Source organism: Oncorhynchus mykiss, chromosome 32 (assembly GCF_013265735.2).
Source record: "Oncorhynchus mykiss isolate Arlee chromosome 32, USDA_OmykA_1.1, whole genome shotgun sequence".
In the NCBI taxonomy this organism is placed as follows: Eukaryota; Metazoa; Chordata; class Actinopteri; order Salmoniformes; family Salmonidae; genus Oncorhynchus; species Oncorhynchus mykiss.
Window position 1 is genome coordinate 29190034 of NC_050572.1, and position 16820 is coordinate 29206853.

Below are 16820 nucleotides of genomic sequence, written 5' to 3' on the forward strand. Positions count from 1 at the left end.
AGTTAAATGGGCTCATGTCACTGCTCTGTCCGAGGCTGTATTAACATTCGTTATCTTAATGTATGCTAAAAGAGCATAATAAATGTGATCTATGGACTGCCACTTCTTGTCCAACTAATATGACCTTTACCTGTGATTTGTATGTACCATAACCACAGCACTGACAGTTCTTCCAGAAAATATGTATTTTAAATGTGTAGATTTTGTGTTGATGGATTGTATTATTTATTTGTAAATGGTTTCACATAAGTCGGCATTAGCTGCTATTGATACCATGTAATGTGTGCCTTATTGAAATTGTAGCTTGTAGCTCAGAATCAGTTTATCCACTACCATCACCAGTTTAGTTTTTCTTTGTAGTTGCACAACGATTAGCGCAAAAAGCCAAGCTAACAGTATACCTCCCAGCAACTCTTAAAGCTAATCGGTGCATTGTTCCAAGTCCCTGCCTTGCCTTAGTGTTCCAGTGAATTTGTTAATAATCATTTTTAAACAGAGTTGGTGACTGATAAAATGGGGTTGTCGACATCTCTTCTACATTTGCTCGAAGTATGGGATTTAGACGCTCTCTCTGTATGCTTCCGCCACTGTCTTTCTGCCTACAACATTTGACGATTCCGTAGTGTGATCTTTTCTCTTTGCGTACAACTGCATCAAGAGATTCATTCCAATCAGAAGACCAATGCCAATCATAGTATTGATTTCTACAAACTAGATTACCGTTTTGTTTTATGAACTCATCAATCAATGTTGATTTTTGGGTCACCAATCCTGGAAACCAATACAAGGTTAGATAATTACTAACAAGGAATGGGTTTCGGGCTCTTGTAGGAAAGCTCTGTAGAAACCAAGCTTTGGCCTCAAATGAAGCACTGGAACTCTACATCTCTGGCATTTTGGCGCTGCGAACCGTAAGCTCAAGTTCCCCAATAATGCATTTCCCTGAACTATAAGCACTATAAAAGCAAGAAGAATGGATGGATCATCTGCAAATGCTATTAAACCGGAGAGATTTTGAGTGAAATGGAGGGAAAGGCAGAAATAGGACTTCTGCAACCCCAGCGTTTCTGACCCTTTATGGTGTTTTGTCACCTGTGATCGTCTCCTGTGGAGTTATGAGGCACAGGAATGGCTGCAGTATGAGATCATGAAGCCAGTGTCTGCTGCTGAAGTAATATTTCTGCTTTATGTGCCCTTGGGGATGTTGCACTCTCATCTAGTGCGTTGTCGCCTGTGAAAGCGAGCTCACTGTGTCTCGGCTCTGCTTTGCGGAACCCCATAGGACTGCTATCCTAATCACAAAGGATTGGCTGTTTGTCGTACTGACCTTCAACCCTGAGCAGGGCAGCTAAACCATTTTAAAATCTGGACTTTGTCTCCATTGTGCAGAAATGCAGGTCTGCCGCCGATTTTGAAAATCATAAATATCCCTCAGAAGTTCGGAGCATACAGCTACACTAATGAAAATAGGCCCTTATCTGATCCCTTGATACTAGGGTCGTAAACAGCCTGTGGAATTCAGAGGTACTCAAAATCTGAGGATACGTGAGGGATACTCGTGGGTCACGGCCAATTTTAAAAACACCAGTCACGTGTAGGAAGCATTTTTCAGCAACGGAAATCTGTCAAGTGATATGACCTACACATGATGGCAGGTGTCATTATTCCAATAGCATTATTGCAATGTTCAGCTGGTTAGTAAATGTTCACCAGTTTGAGAAAGCTTCATTGGATGTCTTTCAGAAATCCATTAATCACAATGGAGAGCCAGTATTTCTACGTTCCTTGTTATCCCTCATACAGTTTTATATTTATCTGTGGCACAAGCACAACAACCTATGTCTATGGCTACCCTGCTTTGGAACTAGGAATGTGAAACTGGAGATTGGTCAGCCATCAATGGCCATGGGCACTGAGCTCAAATTTGAAAGATTTCTGCCCTATAGCCTCAGAAACTGACTCAACACTTCTCTTTTCACTTCACAGTAGTGCTGAGTGATTAGTGCTATTTGAAGTCAGTTCGGTTTCCATTCGATTATTAAAAAATAATCACGCTTTTCACTTTTGATTATTTGGGTTGAATGCTGTAACACAGAATAAAACAATTAACCTTTCTGGTCTCCCCATCCCGGATCCGGGATCGTGAATACAGACTCAAGCTCATTACCATAACGCAACGTTAACTATTCATGAAAATCGCAAATGAAATGAAATAAATATGCTAGCTCTCAAGCTTAGCCTTTTGTTAACAACACTGTCATCTCAGATTTTCAAAATATGCTTCTCAACCATTGCAAAACAAGCATTTGTGTAACAGTATTGATGGCTAACGTAGCATTTAGCATTAGCATTCAGCTGGCAACATTTACACAAAAAAACAGAAAAGCATTCAAATAAAATCATTTACCTTTGAAGAACTTCAGATGTTTTCAATGAGGAGACTCTCAGATAGCAAATGTTCAGTTTTTCCTGAAAGATTATTTGTTTAGGACAAATCGCTCCGTTTTCTGCGTCACGTTTAGCTATGAAAAAACCCCTGTATCCAGGATTGTGTAAATCTATCAGCAAGCTCATTAGCATAACACAACGTTAACTATTCATGAAAATCGCAAATGAAATGAAATAAATATGCCATCTCTCAAGCTTAGCCTTTTGTAAACAACACTGTCATCTCAGATTTTCAAAATATGCTTCTCAACCATAGGAAAACAATCATTTGTGTAAAAGTAGCTAGCTAGCGTTAGCATTTAGCGTTAGCATTAGCGTTAGCATTAGCATCCAGCACGCAACATTTCAACAAAAACATAAAAGCCTTCAAATAAAATCATTTACCTTTGAAGAACTTCTGATGTTTTCAATGAGGATACTCTCAGTTAGATAGCAGATGCTCAGTTTTTCCAAAAAGATTCTTTGTGTATTAGAAATAGCTCCGTTTTATACATCACATTTGGCTACCAAAAAAAATCCGAAAATTCAGTCCTCAAAACGCGAACTTTTTTCCAAATTAACTCCATAATATCGACTGAAAACATGGCAAACGTTGTTTAGAATTCACATATCTCTTCATTGATACATCGTTCTTGGACACATGGTTTCTCCCCTATATCAAATGGAAAAGTACGAGCAGCTGGCAATTGCGCACCGAATTCCACGCAGGACACCAGGCGGACACTTGGAAAATGTAGTCTCTTATGGTCAATCTTCCAATGATATGCCTACAAATACGTCACAATGCTGCTAAGACCTTGGGCGAACGACAGAAAGTGTAGGCTCATTCCTTGCGCAATCACAGCCATATAAGGAGACAATGGAAAACAGAGCTTCAGAAATTCTGCTAATTCCTGGTTGATGCATCATCTTGGTTTCGCCTGTAGAATGAGTTCTGGGGCACTTACAGACAAAATCTTTGCAGATTCTGAAACTTCAGAGTGTTTTCTTTCCAAAACTGTCAAGAATATGCATAGTCGAGCATCTTTTCGTGACAAAATATCGCGCTTAAAACGGGAACGTTTTTTATCCAAAAATGAAATAGCGCCCCTAGAGATCTAACAGGTTAATACATGTGCATGATTGTAGTGACGGCCCATTGCTGCTTATCACTTATTAACCATAATTTATTCACATGACCTTAAGAAAATATTTCAGTTGTTGTGTTTGTTCGTTTTATTTGATGACTTATTTGATTCCAAGTCATCATCATTTCTATAGAGCTGCTGCCTATGCTGTCTGACAATCACTGTTTTGTAGTTCTTTTAAGTACAGTACCTTCGTAAAGTATTCAGACCCCTTCACTTTTTCCCAATTTTGTTACGTTACAGCCTTTATTCTAAAGTTGATTAAATTGTTTTTCCTTTCCTCGAAAGTGAGCTCAGTTGCATCCTGTGTCCACTGACCATCCTTGAGATGTTTCTACAACTTGATTGGAGTCCACCTGTGGCAAATTCAATTGATTTGGAAAGGCACACACCTGTCTATATAAGGTCCCACAGTTTACAGCGCAAAACCAAGCCATGAGGTCGAAGACATTTTCAGTAGAGCCCCGAGACAGGATTGTGTCGAGGCACAGATCTGGGGAAGGGTACCAAAAAAATACTGCAGCATTGGAAGTTCTCCAAGAACACAGTGGTCTCTATCATTCTTAAATGGAAGAAGTTTGGAACCACCTAGACTCTTCCTAGTGCTGGCTGCCTGGCCAAACTGAGTAATTGGGGGAGAAGGGCCTTGGTCAGAAAGGCGACCAAGAACTCAATGGTCACTTTGGGTGAGCTCCAGAGTTCCTCTGGTGGAGTGCTGCAGAGATGGTTGTCCTTCTGGAAGGTTCTCACATTTCCAATCAGGCATTTAGGGTAGAGTGGCCAGATGGAAGCCACTACTCAGTAAATGGCACATGACAGCCTGCTTGGAGTTTGCCAAAAGGCACCTAAAGGCCTCCCAGACCATGAGAAACAAGATTCTCTGGTCTGATGAAATCAAGATGGAACTCTTTGGCCTGAATACCAAGTGTCACATCTGAAGGAAACATGGCACCATCCCTACAGTGAAGCATGGTGGTGGCAGCATCATACTGTGAGAGTGTTTTTCAGCGGCAGGAACTGGGAGAGTAGTCAAGATCGAGGGAATGATGAACGGAGCAAAGTATAGAGAGATCCTTGATGAAAACCTGCTCCAGAGCGCTCAGGACCTCAGACTGGGGCGAAGGTTCACCTTCCAACAGGACTACGACCATGAGCACGCAACAAAGACAACGCAGGAGTGGCTATGGGACAAGTCTCGGAATGTCCTTATAGTGGCCCAGCCAGAGCCCAGACTTGAACCCGATCTAACATCTCCGGAGACACCTGAAAATAGCTGTGCAGCAACGCTCCCCATCCAACCTGACAGAGCTTGAGAGGATCTGCAAAAAAGAATGGGAGAAACTCCCCAAAAACAAGCATGTGCCGAGCATGTAGTGTCACCCAAGAAGACTCTAGGATGTAATCACTGCGAAAAGTGCATCAACAAAGTACTGAGTAAAGGACCTGAATACTTATGTAAATGTGATATTTCCTGTTTATAAAAAAAATAATAAAAAAGACCAAAAACCTGTTTTCTTTGTCATTATGGGGTGTAGATTGAAGAGAGAAAAAACAATTCAATCAATGTGAGAATAATTTTAACGAAATGTGGAAAAAGTCAAGGGGTCTGAATACTTTCATGAATGCTCTATACCAACTATCAATCACTTAGATCATGTGAAGCAACAGCTGCTCTCTATATCCCCTCACAATCACACGTTCTTCTGTCTCTTCAGTAGCAGGCATAAAAGAAACAGACCAGACAAATAGATGCACAATGGATTATGGTAATTGCAGTTAATTACCACGTTTTGTGTGCTAAACTATGTAGAATATTGGCCACATCTCCCTACTACATTGCACAGTTCTGTCTGGATCTAATGTATCAACAAAAAATAACATTGTGAGCATTGAAATCTCATAAAATAAACAAACAAAATGGAGTTCAAATAATTTAACCAATTTAGGTCAAGTTAATTTTATAAAAATAACCGAAATGTTGGTTAATCACTCAGCATTACTTCACAGAACATTACAAATAGGCACCTATACCTCAACCGCATAAACTTAGTCTTTGGAGAAATGCCATGAAACGCTGTAATACAACTTTGATTTGAAGTCTGTGGATTACGCAAGCTAGTTAATAAATTAGACTCCTGATTTCAGCATATGTACATAGTAGTGCCTCCAAACCACATAAAAGGCCAAGTGGGTATAGTAGGACTGGATCATGCGTTTCCAGAAAGATCCCCGAGACAAGCAGCCACCCGCATCCCCAGACACTTGCAATGCTCACCCTGTCTGACCCTGTGACAAGGCTTTAATAACTCCTAACTGGGTCACAGCCCACAGCCTTGTGATTCTATACATTACTTAAAGACGTAACCGTAACTTTTATACGGTCATGAGGATAACTGTTATGATACTGATAATGACAAATATATGCATTTCACAAGGGTAAGTGTCCATTTGGGTTATGGCGACGGCGGCCATTTTGTATGCCCGTAACGCTCGCTTGGCATCCGATGCGGTGAAGAGGAAAATGATTAATTGAGCCAATTGAGCTGGTGGGTGATCAGACGAGCTGGATGGGTAGAGCCAGAGATTTTTGGGAGTTTGGCCAGGATCACAGGATGGAGATGAGGGGGCGGGGTGGTGATGGCAAACACCCCCCCCCCCCCCCCCCCCCCCTGCGCCTCTGCAATAAGCGCCCCCACCATCAGCCGAAACAAATTGTTTTAAAAAATGAAATTTGAAAAAGAGGAAGATCTCATAGTCTTGTGTGAAGTTGAGTCAGAAGGAGGTGAAGAATTTCCCTGTCTTCTCCCTCAAAGTCTCTCTCTTTCTCGCTCTCTCTCTCACCCTGGATAAAAGATGTGGTGCCACCAGCGTGTTGGGGACGGTGAGGTGCAGGAGTTGCATCAGCCAAATTAATTGTCATGATGCAGATCATGCGTGAAATGAGCTGCAGATTCCACTGTGTGGTTGCAAATGGTCTTATTACTATTGTACCCCACCATCTGGCATTTGTCCTGTTTGGTCAACTCTCCAAACCAGTTATGCCAAGCAGCATTGGTAGACCGATTGTGCAGACATATTGACGTTAAGGTGTCTCGATGTGGTGGATTTTTGGGGTGCCCCCCCCCCCCCCCCCCAAAAAAGAGGCGGACATTTTGGCGTGTGTGCTCTGATCTGATCGACAGGCAGCAGTGGCATGCGCATAAAGAAAATGGTGTGTGTCGGTGGGGGGATGGGCGATGGGGGGAATTAAGGGTTGGCATTATGTCAGGGTAGCGTGTCAGAGCGCTCATCTTTTTTCTGCTCAATCTTCCTCTATCTGCCTACCCATCCCCTACCTCTCTTCCCCACACACACACACACACTTTTTTTTAGATAAGGGTAGTGTAATGAAAATGCATTCCAAAAATAAAAAATAAAGCCAGTTGTGTGGGTCAGTACCTTCAGTACCTTCGAGGGGCCCCCAGAAAGTAAGTATGTGTGTTTTATTTTTACAACTACGGGGAGAGGGATTTTTTTTTTACTTTTTGGGGGGGAAGGGTGCAGGAGAAGGGAGGGGTCGCTTATGCACACTTCTTTGTGGTGTGGCACAGCTGTAGTAGAATGCCGAAGAGGAGGGGGAGGGTGGATGAAGGGGGTTACAAAAGAGTGCCTTATGTTGGCATGGCCTGTTAATTCCCTGTGTGCTGAATTTTTGGGGTAGGAGGCCCCTCTTGCCCTCCGTCTCCTCACTGTCACTGTGGTCCGACTATGCTACTTGTAACAACCACTGTGTGTGTGTGTGTGTGCATTGCTGTGGAATCCCTCTGGATCAATGGCAACGTGAGGTGAGGAACTCTATACAGAGAGAAGGGTGGGGGTTAAAGGAAAAATTGCGATTTGGGGTAAAGGGGATGATGTTATTTTCTCAAATTGTCTCTCCTCCCTCTCTCGCTCTCCCTCTCATACAGTCTCTTTCTTTCTTTTCGATTCCCTTAGCTGCTGCTGCATTGGCTGGCAAAGTGCCCAAAGCTTTGAGTCTGACATGGAGTGCGCGTGTGCAGGAGGGAGGGGGAGCTGGGGGGGGGCGTGGCAGAGGTTGAGCGCAGGGGTGTTCGTTTTAGGCGGAAGGATAAGGGGGAGAGGGTTGTTGGGTAGAAAGAGTCTGGTTTGTGTAGCAGCTGACTGAAACAGTCATTATATTATGTAAAGGCGGACGGGGGCACTGTGGGGGGGAGGGGGGGGGGGGGAGACTGATGTGCACCACAGTAGCCACTCTGATTGGCTCGGGCCAGTGCCATTGTTGGCCATGCACGTGCTTGTGCTTTCCTTTTTCCCTTCTTCTTCCTCTGTCTCTTATTAGAGGTGGGTGGCTTGGCATGGAGGTTGCAAGGGTGTTTATTTATTTTTTTACGCGAAATGGAGACTGTGATTCGCATCATGCCTTTGAGGCATCCAAAATGAAACCAGGTGAATGTGCACTTGCATTGCCCCGGCATTCCCTGAGTCCCTATTATTGAGGAGGGGATAGTAGGTTATCATTAAAGATTCCACTTTTTTTTAAGGAACTGCTTCAGATCTGGAGATGATAATATTGAGATGTAACAGAATGACAGGCTGAATGGATTTAATGGTGCCAGACAGAAGAATAAGATAATGCTATAGATGAGGGGGAATGATAAAACGACACCACAAGGAATAATCCGCTATCAGGGAAGTGATAAAGTGATTAAAAGGGGCCAATTAAATCTCTATTTGAATTCCAATTGAGGAGGCTCTCGTTACATGACATTTTTGTAGAGTTAGATGTTGTGCCCTTGGGATTAATTAGTGATGGTTCCTGTACAATGTTGCAAGTGAACTACTATTGCTGATGGCTCAGTCTTACAAAGGTCAGTTCAAAGCAGGTGTTTGCGTACTGTGACCCTTTGAGGGACAAATAAATCTAACGAGATTCAGTGTTGAAGTTGAGAACATTTTGGACTCTAACTTGTAGAAAAGAGTCTCTGCGCTCTTCGAACAATGCACATTTCAGTCATTTAATGTGCTAAGCTTTTGGTCTTACAAAGACCTTTGTCAGAGTATCTGATTGTCTCTAATAGTTTAAAACAGAATGGGACTGTATTGAGAAGCCAGATAAACAGACTTTCCCTTGAGGCGCTTGTCCTCTACATTGCCCTTCACTTGGCGAGTGTGGTCCGAGAGTTGTGTGTTCAGGAGCTCAGATCCAGATCCTTTTTGTAACACAGTTCGATGTCTGACTCCATGTTTGTAGGTAAATGTGATTTGGAAACAGCCCCATGCATAGATGAGACTCTCATCTATGCTTTGGAAGGTTCTTTGTGATAAAGTTATTCTATTTTGGCAGTTGGGATCCATTTGTCTTTGAGACCATTTAACATCTGGACATGACTTTACCGGTGGTGGAGTCTTTCTTCGCTTTCAAGTTTTGTGAGACTCATTTGAACCAGGATTGACACCTTGGTGCTAAAGCAATAGGCAAAAAACGGAATACTTCACAAGAAAGGAGACTGTTGGAATGCATTGTGAGGACCGAGGATTCATTGGAACACAGCCGCCAGTCTTTGGTGGAAGTCTGCTCGCTGTTGACTTTCGGTCAGAGGTCCTTTGGTGTATCTGGAGACTGTGTTTTTCGTACCGTACCTCGTCAAACGCCTCCATCTCTGTGAGGTCAGATGCGAATCAGACCCCATCAGTCAACATGGCTGAACACAGAGCAGTTAGTCTAGCAGCCTCCGTGCCTGTCACCAAGGGGAATAAGGTCAGAGCGTCAGTGGTAACACTGTACCATAATAATGCTACTGTATAACTTATAGGCCCTGAAGCATTCCCCTGTGAAAAGGTATTATTTTTCATTTACATAACAGAACTGGAAGGGTAACAGTTACGACACACATGGACTCCTGTTGTGATGGGGAAGCGTCATATGACGGAACACCTGCATTGAGGTGGTATGTGTGACTACAGACGAGGCATCACCCATGGTGCTACTACTACAGCACTGTTTGACTGTTGGTGCAGTGCACTCATATATGCATCACTGAAGGCCTCCTCTGTTATTAAGACTGAGCTCGGCTCTCCGCGCGCATTGTCTGAATAGGAATCTAGATAGTTTCTTAATTGGGATGGTTTTTCATCAGATGCTCTCTATCTGCAATGGAAATCCATACAGATATGCTGCCAGGGAAAACCTAGATTTTTTTGTTTGTTGTTGTTGTAGAAAATCCGGGAAATACCTGAAGATTTCTAACTTAGCCAGCCATACATCCATAGATTTAAATGTACTCCGCAGGGTGTCACCAACATCTTGTGCTTTTGATCTGCAGGTGTTTATTTTCTGCATGTCTTTTGCTGCTTTTTAACGTCAATCTTGTGTTTTGTCTACTTGTAGACAGCGGAGAGGTTTTTGTAAGTTCATTTCTGAATTGTGTGCTTCCTCTCTATGCAGAGCAAGATTTCTAGGAACCAATGCAGACGTCAGAGCACTCACCGTGCAGTGCAACACCTGATAGTAATGCACTTAATCTCAGGCTTGCTGTCTATGCTGACTGGAATACAAATGTATTGGGCAGATAGGGAGTTGCCAGTAGACAAAAGCTGACGCACACTGTCTAGTGCGTCTGTCCTCGGGCCATCCATAGCCCACCCAGGCGAGCGTAACCTAGTGTGACTAGCACGCGCACACACATGATCATTTAGATCACTTGTACGTGACATGGTCAAACCCGAGCAGACTCTGTATGTGTGCACACAATTTAACTCAGGGGCACTTGAACGCGTATGACGTCATGCTCATATGTTCTCCACCCCACATTGAACATCCACTATCTAGTATGATCTGGATTGAAACTGGCCTCTGATAAATGTTTCTTCCTATGTGGATATTATCGGACCTTTCTTTGGAATCTAGATTGTACGGCTGTACTGTAACGGTACAGACCTAGGGCTCCTTTCGCGTGATTTTTAAAGATGAATGTGCAAAACGTAAAATCTGATATTGTTGCCTTATTCAGTGAACGTGCAATTACTGTGTCTGTGTTTTGAGGCTTTTTGCACTTCCAGCTTGCATTCCTGACGCAGGCTTTTGATTGGACCAAATGCTCAGTCAGCCTACTTATAGCAATCAGTCACATGACAAAGCCGTGTTTGTGAGAGGTCATTGGTTGCCACCCAACCAAAGTCTTCCTCACTGGTGTGATCCACATAGTAGGGAAAGGGGGATACCTAGTCAGTTGTACAACTGAATGCCTAGAACTGAAATATGTCTTCCGCATTTATCCCAACCCCTTTGAATCAGCGAGGTGCGGGGGGGCTGCCTTAATCGACATCCACGTCTAACTGCTTTGCTCAGGGGCAGAACAACAGATTTTTACCATGTCAGCTCGTGAATTTGATCCAGCAACCTTTCGGTTACTGGCCTAAACCCCACACAATGGAATTCATCAAGCATCCCCTAAAGCAGGGTTCCCCAACTAGCAGCCCGTGGGCTGAATTTGGCTCAAGGGTGATTTTATTTGGGCCCCCAAGTTTTCTGAGCAAAAACATTTTATTTGTTATTGTTGGACCTAAAAGACTCTTAAAAACACCAGCAAATCTGCTCCATGTGATTTTAATTTTGGGAATCTGCCCCAAAATATTCCCACTCATAATAAAGAGAGATGTGATCGTATACAAATCTAAGCAAGGTTGGAAATTGTTTTAGTCAAATATTCTATCTGTTTGGCTTCTTGCGGCCAATTTGCAGTCTACAAATGATTTGTAATTATTTTCTGACCCCATGACCATCCCCTCAATAAAAAATCAGCCCGCGGCTGAATCTAGTTGATGATCCCTGCCCTAAAGTCTTGAACAACAATGTAGGTTACTTTAAAATGCCAGATCAATGTTTAACACACTTTTGTTTTATTTGTGTGTTCCTTCTCATGCATTCATTTGGTGAATAGGAACTTGTTTTAATATGACGACATGAATAACCGTCATCCACTTATTAACGTAATTGTCACTTAAGTCACAGGTCAATGCACCTGATGTCATCTCGTGATGTTGTGAAATAAGAATACCCCCATTCACTCAAGGTGAAAGAGTTCACTTTCAGACTCACAGATTCACCGAAGAGGATGAGAACTCTGTAGGCTTTCAGATATATATAAAATAAAATAAATCCCTCCTTTGAAAGAATCAAACATGTTGACTTTAAGGGGTGAATATTAGTGCTATCAAGCGGTGAATATGACTGGTATCATCTAAATGTAATGCTTGTGTAATTAGTTAATTCGATGCTGTCAGGGAGTTGCCTGATTGAGTAGTTAATCAGTGGGCGGTCAGGAAACTAGCAATCCCACACTCTCAATTTTACACGCACGCACGCACACAGAAAGAACAACTAAGCCTCTATTTTCACTATAAAATACATAGCTGCAGGGTGAGACTGTTCGTTTTGATGTGTTATCTTCACATAGGCTCACTCTCAACCATGGTTCATAAGTATCTGTGAAATGCTTTAAAATATCTGGTTGAATTGATTTAAATTGCATTGAATTGAACATCATGTTCCTCCCTCCCTTCCTTAGTTTTCAGGATGGAGCGGATGTCTGAGGAGGCGCTGAGGCTGAACCTGCTCAAGCGGGGCTTGGAGACGTCCGAGGAGCGTGAAGAGGCCCTGGCCAAGCGCCTCAAGATGGAGGGCCACGAGGCTATGGAGCGCCTCAAGATGCTAGCCTTGCTCAAGCGCAAGGACCTGGCCGCGTTGGAAGGGGCGGCAGCGGTGGCTGCCGGATCCCTGGACGGCAGCAAAGGGGGGCCGGGGGGGAGCCGCCACCACCACCAAAGTATGCTGGCAGGCGCAGCGGCGGCCTATGAGGAGAAGATGAACGGGAGGCTGGGGGGCCACGGAGGCCCCAGCAAGAATGGCAAGGAGAACATGGTGGACGAACCAGTGGACTTCAGCGCCAGAAGAGGGTAAGAAGCATGATTAAAATGGACGTAGGACAGGTGATTTGTGGGTAATTGCAGATTGAAATGAGTTGTTCAGAAGATGTAGACTTTGGAAGTGTATTTAGTTGGCACGTAAGGCCGATTTTTACAAACCAAAACACCTTATACATGTACAATGCATATTGTTGTAACCTGTTTAGTATTGTGTAGCTCTATGTAGTGCTAAACAGAGTACACCATTCATCCTCTGTTAGTCATCATTCGTCGCTGATCGTGCTCTCTCCCACCTCCAGCGACGTGGACCGCGAGCGACACACTCCGTCCCCGGACGTGATCATCCTGTCGGACAACGAGGCTTCCAGTCCCAGAGGAACGCCCCACCCCGGAGAGAGGCTGCACCAGGCCAACCTGGAGATCTTCAAGGTACGTTGTCACCACTTAGCCTGTGTGGTCTAGCGGTTAGAGCCACTGACCCCAGAGTCTGTGTGGGTTCAAATTTGACCCACTGCCCACATAGTCACACTCCTCCAACCTTTCCTGTCAGTCCTGTCAGCCCTTCACTGTCTTATGCATAAACAAGTGAGTGTGTACCATATGTGTTCTAGGGGAAGAATGGCGACGAGCGACAGCAGATGATCAAGGCTCTGAGGGAAGAGCTGCGTCTGGAGGAGGCCCGTCTGGTGCTGCTCAAGAAGCTTCGGCAGAGCCAGATCCAGAAGGAGAACGTTGTGCAGAAGGTTAGTATCAGCATTGACACCGATTCCATATTTCATTTTCAATTCAGAAAGTAGATTGATATATCGTTTATAGAAAATGTCAAATGAGACCCAGCGCCCTAGTATGTGACAATATACTGGTGTTTGAATTCCTTAGCCAACTACGTCACTTTACGTTGGATAATCAACAGGTAACAAATCAAAAAGGGTGTCAAATATTCTAATGGCTACTGTATCTCACAAAATACAGGCTAAATGCCACTCTTGCTTGAGTGTATAGCCACCTAAACAGCCTGATACTAGTACAACCTCTACTCACGGTGTAAATGTGAACGGCCCCTCAGGTAGCAGTGTTACCCAAGGCCCCTATTTGAGGTAGTAGTGAAACTGTGCTGATACACAGACTAAACATCTCAATGTCAGAGCAGGAGTAAACATAGCATAGATCTGTTATAGGGTATCAGTGACGTTATTGTGTGTGGTTTGTGTCTCTGTTTGAAAGAGGGTGTGTGTGCCACATTCTTCTGCCAGACCTGACCTTAATATTTATATGTTGTATCATAACTTATAATATATGGCAGCAATTGATTTATCATCTTTATATTGTTCTCTATTGTATTTTATTGTTGTTTTTAAATTCAAGCTATTCTATTCCAACCAATCCAGGTACCTGTGGTCCAGAATAGCCCCTCTTCGGTGCAGCCGTCCCCCATCCACAGTTCACAGGGGATGGGAAAGCTGCCGGTGCGCCCTGGCATGCACACCCCGGAGCCCCAGAACCTCCGCACTGCACAGGTGTGTGTGTGTGTGCGTGTGTCTTTGTTTATTGCAGTGATTTTGGCAGTAGCCTGACTGGAACACAACCTGCACCCCTGGTCTTGAGTCAAACCTGCTATCCACAGCTCCAAAAGCATTATTTCTCCTTCAGTTGGAACGTCTTGTAATGCATTACATACCATCGTTGTAGGATCAATACTGTATGCTAATTTCTGTGTGCATGCTTCGGCAAAACTATTTCACTACTCTTTGGATCATGTTTGTGTTTTGAAAAGCATATGGTTCCTGGTTAGGGTGATATCTTACATCTATATATGGAAGACAGTGCTTTGAGCCATGATCCCTTGAATTGGACTGGGTTGGTCAGGTCAGCTGTTTATGTAAGCAGTTCACATTGACTGTCTGAACTGTGATAAGGCCACGTAACTATCTATTGCCCTCTAGTGACAACAAACGGTACAACATATACCCATTATGTTGGTGGCTGACTGGCTCCCTGTATTTCAATGGCACACTCAGTGTAGCAAATGTGGATTCCTGGTCAATTCATTTGTGGAATTAATTCAAACGTATCCACATTTAATTGTTACCCTGTCATGGTTCTCCCCATTTTATTAACCCTCTCTTCTCTCTATCACTTTCTCACCTTTTTCTGTCCCTCTTCCTCCATCCCTGTTGGACATTCCTTCTCTTAATTTCCTCTAACCTTTCCTTTCCTCTCTCCACAGGGTCACACAGTCATCAGGTCGGGGGCCAATGCCTCCCTGCCCCCGATGATGATGTCCCAGAGGGTCATCGCTCCCAACCCGTCCCATCTGCAGGGCCAGAGAATGCCCTCCAAGTCTGGCATGAGCCGCTCTAGCACGGGCAGCATGAGCAACGTCAGCTACCAGCAGGTATGGTGCTCTCTACGTTTCAGCGAACTCCGGTTGCATTTCGACTCTCTATTCTTCACCCATGAGTATCCACTCAGTCACTCCACCTCCTGCATTTAAAAGCATTGGATCAGTGCAAGCATGGCTGGAGGAAGTTTCTACCATATTCCTTGTACCACTACATTCATTGCGAATGTGTAAAAGTCATAAAGACCACCCAGAGGACCATTCTGTGTGAATAATAGCAATCACTTCAACTTGTCTCACGGTCTTTCCGCTGTGCGGTCTTTTCCCCTGTGTGTTGAACGCACCACAGGCCTCTAGCCAGCAGGTGACGGCGTCCCAGCGTTCGGGCTCCTCTGCAATCTACATGAACTTGGCCCACATGCAGGCGGCGGCTGGTGGCGTGGCCGGTGTGGGGATGGGCAGTGGCGGGATGGGCGCTGTTAGCCCTTCCACCATGTCGAGCGGCACAGGTGGCGGCGGCAGCTCCGGCGTGAGTTCCCTGGCGGACCAGGCCAGCAGCCAGGCGGCAGCCAAGCTGGCCTTGCGCAAACAGCTGGAGAAGACCCTGCTGGAGATCCCGCCGCCCAAGCCACCAGCCCCACTCCTGCACTTCCTGCCGTCGGCGGCCAACAGCGAGTTCATCTACATGGTGGGCCTGGAGGAGGTGGTGCAGAGCGTCATCGACAGCCAGGGTGAGCCACTGCACAGGCACCGCTCCAAATCTCTCTGCATCCCAAATAACTACTCATTATATGATCAAGATTATTGATTCTGCGCCTCAATGTGCTTAAAGTAACTGTCCAGTGAAAATCTAACTTTTAATATTCTGTTAATTTATTCCCAAATAATGTTAACTCATCCTATGCTCATATTTGTGGCAAAAGCATAAATTGGTGGGGGAAAAAAACACTTAAACCCCAACTCAAACTTGTATCTCAAATAGACTGTTTAAAAATGTTTTGGGTTTTTTCTCCTGAGGATGAGCTCGTTAATCACTGGTCTACTCGCATGCATATTTGTAATGACCGGTATACGGCCACACCATTCTTAATTAAATTTGGAAGGAAACTATTTTGCTCATATTGTAATTAATTATAGGTAATATTTCATAGAAATCTGGAAAACCTTGACAGTGACTTTTTAAACTAACCCCCTCAAACAAGTTCATTTAAGAACCAAAACCTGTAATAATTGCCTCTTTCCTGCCTTTCATCAGGTAAGCTGCGGGGGGCGCTGTCACGCATGGAGCCCTTCTTCTGCGCCCAGTGCAGGATCGACTTCACCCCACACTGGAAGCAGGAGAAAGGCGGGCGTATCCTCTGCGAGCAGTGCATGACGTCCAATCAGAAGAAGGCCCTGAAGGCGGAGCACACCAATAGGCTGAAGAACGCATTCGTCAAGGCCCTGCAGCAGGAGCAGGTCAGCTGTTTAATAAAGCATGGATTAAAGAGATACACAACAGGCTTTACAGCAGGGTTAGGTCAAATATACTAGTATGCAGGAATGTTACAAACTACATGTGTTTTAATGATAAGTACGTTTTGTGGCTGACCTCTTTTGACAGCTGTCAGAGGGTGTGACCTTATTATGTTCTAGTACCCTGAGCTGTCGGCGTGGACCAATTGACTTTTTCCACTTGACCACTGACATGCTCTGACTGTTGAAATCTTTCTACAGTAGTGTGTGCGGCTGTCCTTTTGTACTTGAATTTCTTGTCTGTTTCTCTCCCTGTCCCAACATTTTCTTCCCATCTGTTGTTCATTGTCTCAACCCTTATCTCTCGCTCTCCGCATGTTTAACAGGAGATTGAGCAAAGGCTCCAGCAGCAGGCGGCCCTCTCCCCCAGCACGGCTCCGACTGTTCCCAACGTCGGCAAGGCTGAGACCATGATCCGACATCACGCCCTGCGTCAGGTAACGGGCCTACACTAAGAAACCTTA

At 44.4% G+C, this 16820-nt stretch overlaps 1 protein-coding gene across 2 annotated transcripts in view; it reads left to right on the forward strand.

Annotated features, from left to right (window-relative positions):
* Nucleotides 1-16820, forward strand: part of LOC110488225 (transcriptional repressor p66-beta) — a 45303-nt gene that overhangs the window by 20195 nt on the left and 8288 nt on the right. For both annotated transcript variants that reach the window (XM_021560360.2, XM_021560361.2), the window contains exons 2-9: nt 12143-12530; nt 12800-12929; nt 13112-13243; nt 13889-14017; nt 14728-14895; nt 15191-15572; nt 16097-16299; nt 16683-16793. In XM_021560360.2, coding sequence (XP_021416035.2) covers nt 12151-12530; nt 12800-12929; nt 13112-13243; nt 13889-14017; nt 14728-14895; nt 15191-15572; nt 16097-16299; nt 16683-16793 — 1635 coding nt within the window. In that variant the 5' untranslated portion in view covers nt 12143-12150. The remainder of the gene's footprint in view (nt 1-12142; nt 12531-12799; nt 12930-13111; nt 13244-13888; nt 14018-14727; nt 14896-15190; nt 15573-16096; nt 16300-16682; nt 16794-16820) is intronic.